Here is a 6,975-nt window from a genome sequence, read left to right as displayed (position 1 = left end):
GACTCTCAAGGGTATTGTAGTAATGGCTCGCTGACTGTGGAAAGCACAGGAAATTCATCAGTGTCTATCTGTTGAGAAAGATGAGTCCCCTTCCCCAGCAGCCCTGAACTGCCCTGAGAGCCTCTTGAGGACTCCCCCACCCACACAGGGATGTTGATGTTGCCTGACTTGATCTTGTGCAGGTGTCCAGAGCTGAGTTCATAGTGCAGTGACCACGTCATGGCCAGTAGAGGGCGCCTCACAGCTCCAGCTCTAAGGCTCTTTCCACCTCCTCCCTTGCCCTGTTTCCTGGACTGGGGAGAAGGCAGGATACAGCATCTCATGTATTCTCAGCACTTTGACCAGTTATGAGTCTCTGAATTAACCACTTCCCACTGCAAAAAGGAGCTTCTGTGAATGCCCCAGAAACTAAGGCCCTGAGGCAGCACTAATTTATAGTTATAAGCATATTTAGAAGGCAAAATGTAAGTATTTGATAACATGTACAAACATGGCAAAACTGGTAGTAGATTCCCCACTACAACCTATAACCACGCCAGCCTTGGGTGCATGACCATTTTTGCAGTGTGAGGCATGAACTCTCTCTTGTGGAGAGGGTGTCATAGCCAATCAGAAAGCAGTTGATTACACCAATAGCAGTGGTATGACAGTTACACCAGCAGACACATTTTTTTTTGGCAGGTGGGCATTGTATTGCCCAATTGCTGCCACTAAAATAAGACTATCCCAGTGACCTTTTATTTCCAGACGCCTATATAGCTCCTTCTGGCAGCATGAAAACTATCCATCAGGGAAGATGATTCTGGCTTGTCTCCATCTTGATTTCTCTGCATCCACCAGCCTGAGAGTGTTGTCTACTGCCTAGTTCTGGGGAGGAGCCAAAAGTAATGATAGGGATTGGTATTGTTTGGTGGCCCTTTCGAAGGAAGTGTCCCACACTTCTCATTGGAGTTATTGTTTGATAACATAGGTTTTCTGGAAGCAGCAATAGCCCATCAAGCACAGACACAAATTTTAATGGATGTTATATGAACAATGCTCCATTATCTTCTCAAATACGTCTATATTAATGGACATTTTTGAGATATTTACCGTGTTACTTTTTAAAATACATTCCAATAAACACATCTTATGTGCTTTAAAAATAATTTCATCAGCTGAAACTTCCAAATAGAGCATAGACTTTGAAGGTTGTCACAACTATGACAACAAACATTAAAATATCTTATACCTTTTAATTAGATGAAAGAGTTAAATTTTTAATGTCCATTAATTATTACCATGTTCTATGGTTCATGGATGCCTTTATTGCTCATTAATCTGTCAAGGTTGGAAGAGACCCTGCTATTCTTCGTGCATCTTTCTCTTACAGGAAGATCGTCTTATTCGAATGAATCAAGCAGCAGAACTGTACTTAACTCAAATTGTCGAAAAGGAGTCTATGGTTGGATTAGTCACATTTGACAGCGCTGCCCACATCCAAAATTATCTAATAAAAATAACGAGTAGTAGTGACTACCAAAAGATCACTGCAAACCTCCCCCAACAGGCTTCTGGTGGAACCTCAATTTGCCATGGACTCGAGGCAGGATTTCAGGTGATCTTTTAAACTGAATGTAACTGGACATTGACTTTTCATCCTATTTGTTTACCTTTGAATAGGGTCCTAAATTCAGAGTTCACTCATTTAATAGTATTCTGACCTGAAAGTAGCTTCACCAACTATTATTTACAGCCACACCTTTTCAGTTTTCGTTTGCTCTACTGATAAAATCCTGAGATGCTGTATGACCGGAAGTAGAGGACAGGGAAAAGACTCCTTGGGCAAACAATTATCAAAACCTCAATGAGGAGCTACACATTTCTCTGGGATCCCATTGATAGATAGAATTTGCATGAAGAGAAGAAGATGCCACAGAACAGGTAGAAAGAAGTTTGTAACATCTGTATAGTACGGATAAAAGTCATAGCACACTAATTTAAATTGGAGGCAGCTCCACAAGCAACAATCAACAAACACAGGTGCACACAAAATGAAATCATGACGGTGAACATGAAAACGCAGACTTCCTTTTGAGCACTGTACTCAGAGGTTACAGTATCTGTCTGATTCCCACCCCAAGTCAGCCTCCACTTTAGTGTATTTGTGGTCATGTTTTGAGCCAGCAAATGGGAGACTATTTCCGTTGCTCATCCTCCCTGTGTGGAAGTGATCACTGCTACCCTNTGCAGNCCTTTGATTCACACTATCCCTTAGCTTGCTTCATGGCACCCAGGTCAAAAATCAGATGGGTTTTTAAAACCCGAGGTGCTCACTCTACTGTACATTGTCTAAAGGATCTTGTGAAAGTAACTCGATATTGAAAATCTCTTTCCTGAACCTAGATGACATGGTTATTAATAGTGNTTACCACATTTAACTGTGGCAATTATATAAGTAAATGTTCACAAAGATTTGCTATTTTGAAAGTAATTGTCATACATCTATTCAGTTCTAAAAGATGAATAAAATAACCAGCTTCCACTTAATGAAATCATATCAATACATAAATGTATTACTTTCACAATAATTATAAAGTAGCTCTATGTTGGCCGTACAGTATATTACTGGCTGTGCTAAATGCTGTAGATGTGTGATCTTGTATCCTTAAATTTTTTAGGAGTTGGGTAACATTAGTAAAACCATTCTGCACAAAATGAAGCTGAAATTTGGAATAATGAGATTTATCCATTATAAGACAATTGCCAAATCTAGGATTGAGAACCTTATCTCTACAATCTATAAACTATCATTGCACTAACAGGGGTGTGTGTGGGGGGGGTGGTGTTTGGGAAAATCTCAGGAAAGACTAAACATAAATTAGAAAACAGAATTTCTTCTCAAGGTACNTAAAACAAAGACGCTTAACTAATATTCTTGGTGGAAGTCAGAAAAANATGCAAACCAATTATAACAAAGTATATCAACTTCTTCCTTCATGATAAGTCAAAGTTGTTTTGTTTTGGGAAAAATCATAAAATTCTTTAATAATAACTAAATAAAATGCACAAAAAGTCACATATCAAATAATTGAATCTTGCTAATCCAACTGTGGTCATGACTTTGCAAATGCTATTGAGTCTGAAGGAATCTACAACTATCTGAAAGTCTTGAATCTTCATCAAGTGTTTTTGTGGGGAGATAATAACAACTGTTTACATTCATTTTAATTTTTATTCATTTAGTAGCTACTGTTTGCCAGAACTCGTTACTGGAGATTTGTTCATCCTCTACTGAGTAGCCAACATGTCTATCTCTGGAGGATTAAAAGTACTNAGAAGTCAAATTCTTGCCCATTTCCGTGTATCATCATGTCAGCTAAGAAAGAGAATATTAAAAAGATGTGCATTCTTAAGTTTATCAGCAGTGACAGCATGTAATTAGCACCCTGCTTTTCACAGGCAATTACCTCCAGTCACCAGAGCACTTCCGGTTCTGAGATCGTATTGCTGACAGATGGGGAAGATAATGGAATAAGTTCNTGCTTTGAGACNGTCTCTCGNAGNGGTGCCATCATCCACACCATCGCTCTGGGGCCTTCTGCTGCCCGAGAACTGGAGACTCTGTCAGACATGACAGGTACAACTTCGGAACCTTTGGACAGATGTTCACCAAGTGGGAAGCTTTTCAACACTTCCCTGTTTAAAGTTAATTTTTCTCTCTTCTTTGACCTTCAAGTTCAGTTCTTTCCTTTCTCTGCTTCTTCGCATGTCCCCATCTTAAATTATTCGGTGCCNGCTGCTTTCATTCATCCTTCACCCAGTTTTTCTTCATTGCACTAAACAGACGCTCTGTCTCCATGGTTACGCAAATACAAGTAGAAAGTGTCAGCTCAATCCCAAAGTACCGTTCAATCCCGCAGTAAAGATTTAGACATCTCAGGATAGGTGAGGAGNTGAAAACCTGGAGACACAAATGATCAATTAAAACCCTGGTCACCAGCTCAGGCCTCCCCGCCAGCCCACTCTGCTCCCACCACCTCACGAGATCCGAGTTTGGAGTATGTCTGNATCTTCTCTTCCTAACAGGTTTTCCCATCACACCCTAACCCAGCACTCACACCCCTGTCTGGGTTACTTCCAGGATCTTCCAGTTAGCCTTTCTGAGATGCATTACTTTAGTTAGCATGCACTGGTTGGTACATTTCTGGCAGTCATTTGTCTAACTTCTGTCCTTTGTTATCTAGTCTTTCCCATGTCTTCATACCGAAAAACCTTCTTTCACTCCCATCATTTATTTTCTGCATTTTGCCCATGACTATTCTGTTATACACTGCCATCCTCTGAAGCAATCTTCAGTCTCACCTTTTATAGAACCACTGGGTACTTAGCCCAATTTCACTATTGCACTTACNTTTGCTGATTGACATAAAATAATGAAATTTCCCTTATGCTTACNTTTTCCATTTCTCTTTAACTTACCTATTCTGAATAAGATTTTTTGACTAATGTAGGTTTAAAGTAAATTCAGAGATATCTGAATGTCCATGAGGTTTAGAAACTCATCTTTTGTGGAGTTTAAACAGAAATGTTAACTCGAGGCTGNTGAGTCAGCTCAGTGAGTGAAGGTTCACAGCCTGAGTTCAACTCCTGAACCAACATGGCAGAAAGAGAGAAGCAACTTCAACAAGCTGTCCACTGACTTACATGCAGGCACACAATATAATTATTTAATAATAAAAGAAACATAAGGTGGACTTTAAACTATCTGATAGCACATTTGATTTTCCCATTTAAAACTCCCCTTCAGGAGGGCTTCGTTTCTATGCCAACAAAGACCTAAACAGCCTTATCGACGCTTTCAGTAGGATTTCATCTACAAGTGGCAGCGTCTCCCAGCAGGCTCTGCAGGTCAGTACATGGAGAGAATACTTTGAAATATTCCCTCACCTTTGCAGTAAATTTCTATTATGTTTCTTATTACCTCTTCTTTCTCTAATAAATAATTCTTTTGCCAAAAAATTAATTTCATTATGAAAAACACCATTAGTGTATTTTCTTTTAGAAGTAAAAAAAATGTGATTACCTCTTCCTCTGGCATTCTTCTATCCTTAGTTTTACATGGGGTGTCTGTGTGTTTTGTGTGTGTGTGTGTGTGTGTGTGTGTGTGTGTGTGTGTATGAGAGAGAGAGAGAGAGACATGAAAAGCTGTTCAAGAATTTCCTGTGTTAACATTACTTTTTGTCTCTTCCTTGACCTTCAAGTTCACTTTGTTCCTCTTTCTCAGCTTCTTCACATGACAGCATCTTAAATTGTTCAGTCCCTGCCACTTTCATTCCTTCTTCATCCACTCTCTTTTCATCGCACTAAACACAAGCTTCTGTCTCCATGGTTACTCATATACAAGACCAAAGTGTTGGCTCAGTTGCAAAGTACCATTCAATCCTGCAGTAAAGATGTACACGTCTCATTTTTAGGTGAGGAGTGTGTCAGTACATGTGCGGGAGGGGAGAGAGAGAGAAAGAGGGGGGAAAGAGAGCAAGAGAGAGAGGGAGAGAGGGAGAGGGATTGGTGGATTGTGGTGTGAAGAATGTTTTAAATCATCATTGTAACTAAATCTTAAATATGAATTTTAAATTACTGTGAGGTGCCTAAATTTAGAAAATTCTACTACTTAAGATAACAAATAGGTTTTATGTGTTTGCTTTTTCTTTCTGTCACAGTTGGAGAGCAAAGCCTTCAATGTCAGAGCAGGGGCATGGATAAACGGTACAGTACCTCTGGACAGTACCGTCGGCAATGACACGTTCTTTGTTATCACCTGGACGGTAAAAAAGCCAGAAATCATTCTTCAAGATCCAAAAGGAAAAAAATATACAACCTCAGATTTCCAAGATGATAAACTAAACATCCGGTCTGCTCGACTTCAAATACCAGGCACTGCAGAGGTAAGTCTATTCTTTTCACCATGTTTTATTAATCCATACTTGTGCTTAAAAAATAAAATAAAGACATGTTACATTATCAGTATTAAGATCAATGAAAGAATAGTTTTCACTAAAAATTAAGTTGATATCTAAGTGTTCAAATCTATATTATCTATTAGTTTTTAAAATCACCCATTAAAATCACTATTGAGGCTAGCAATGTAGGTCTCTACTCTTAGTAGGACAGTTGCTTACCATGCATAAGGCCTGAGTTCCATATTCAGCACCCCAAGTTTTTCAATTTTATTTTTCCAAGTAACAAGAAAACCTTAGCAAAGTTCTTAAAGAGATTTTTTTCAGACAGGTACTTGGACTTACAGCCTCAAGGGTACCAAGTCTCAGTTGATATCAGTGACAGTGACCACTCGAGCAAGAAGTCCCACCATGGAACCACTCCTGGCTACTGCTCACATGAGTCAGAGCACAGCCCAGTACCCTAGCCAGATGATTGTGTATGCACGGGTCAGTCAAGGTTTTTTGCCTGTTCTGGGAGCCAATGTCACAGCCCTCATAGAAGCTGAACATGGACATCAAGTCACCCTGGAGCTCTGGGACAATGGGGCAGGTATTGGGAGCCTGTATCAATACCATGAATTTAAATTCTCCTATAGGATCCTATAACTTGGTAGTCAACATTTTTTAAATAGTTATGAACCTATTTGAATAATGCTGTCTTTAAAACTTACTTGGTTATCTTGACAAAGCAAGCCCAGACAATAGCACATGTATTTTGGTTAAAGTTGGTTATTGGTTTCATACTTCCCATGAAACTTGAGATAGTTTTTCCTTTTCACTAATATTAGGAGTTTTCATATGGTTTGGGGGGTCTAAATATATTTTCTTTGTTCTGGTAAGCTTCCTCTTTAGTATTCATCATATATACTTATAGGCTTTCCATATGAGAATATTACAGATTTAATCACACTCACCCTTCGGTACTTCCCCCTCTCTCTCTTCCTCTCTCTCTCTCTCTCTCTCTCTCTCTCTCTCTCTCTCTCTCTCTCTCTCT

The 6,975-nt window shown here is 39.3% G+C and overlaps 1 protein-coding gene across 3 annotated transcripts in view; it reads left to right on the top strand.

Moving 5' to 3' along the window:
- The window catches only part of LOC110290751 (calcium-activated chloride channel regulator 3A-1), a 48,138-nt gene that overhangs the window by 30,738 nt on the left and 10,425 nt on the right, over positions 1 to 6,975 (top strand). For 2 of the 3 annotated variants that reach the window (XM_021157463.1, XM_021157465.1), the window contains exons 7-9: positions 1,373 to 1,597; positions 3,442 to 3,619; positions 4,790 to 4,890. In XM_021157463.1, coding sequence (XP_021013122.1) covers positions 1,373 to 1,597; positions 3,442 to 3,619; positions 4,790 to 4,890 — 504 coding nt within the window. Of the gene's footprint in view, positions 1 to 1,372; positions 1,598 to 3,441; positions 3,620 to 4,789; positions 4,891 to 5,702; positions 5,928 to 6,266; positions 6,532 to 6,975 lie in introns of all 3 variants that reach the window. The other variant, XM_021157464.1, reaches the window with a different exon arrangement.

Source organism: Mus caroli, chromosome 3 (genome assembly GCF_900094665.2).
Source record: "Mus caroli chromosome 3, CAROLI_EIJ_v1.1, whole genome shotgun sequence".
Taxonomy (NCBI): Eukaryota; Metazoa; Chordata; class Mammalia; order Rodentia; family Muridae; genus Mus; species Mus caroli.
Note: the sequence above shows the minus strand (reverse complement) of the source record. Positions and strands in the feature narration are given on the sequence as shown.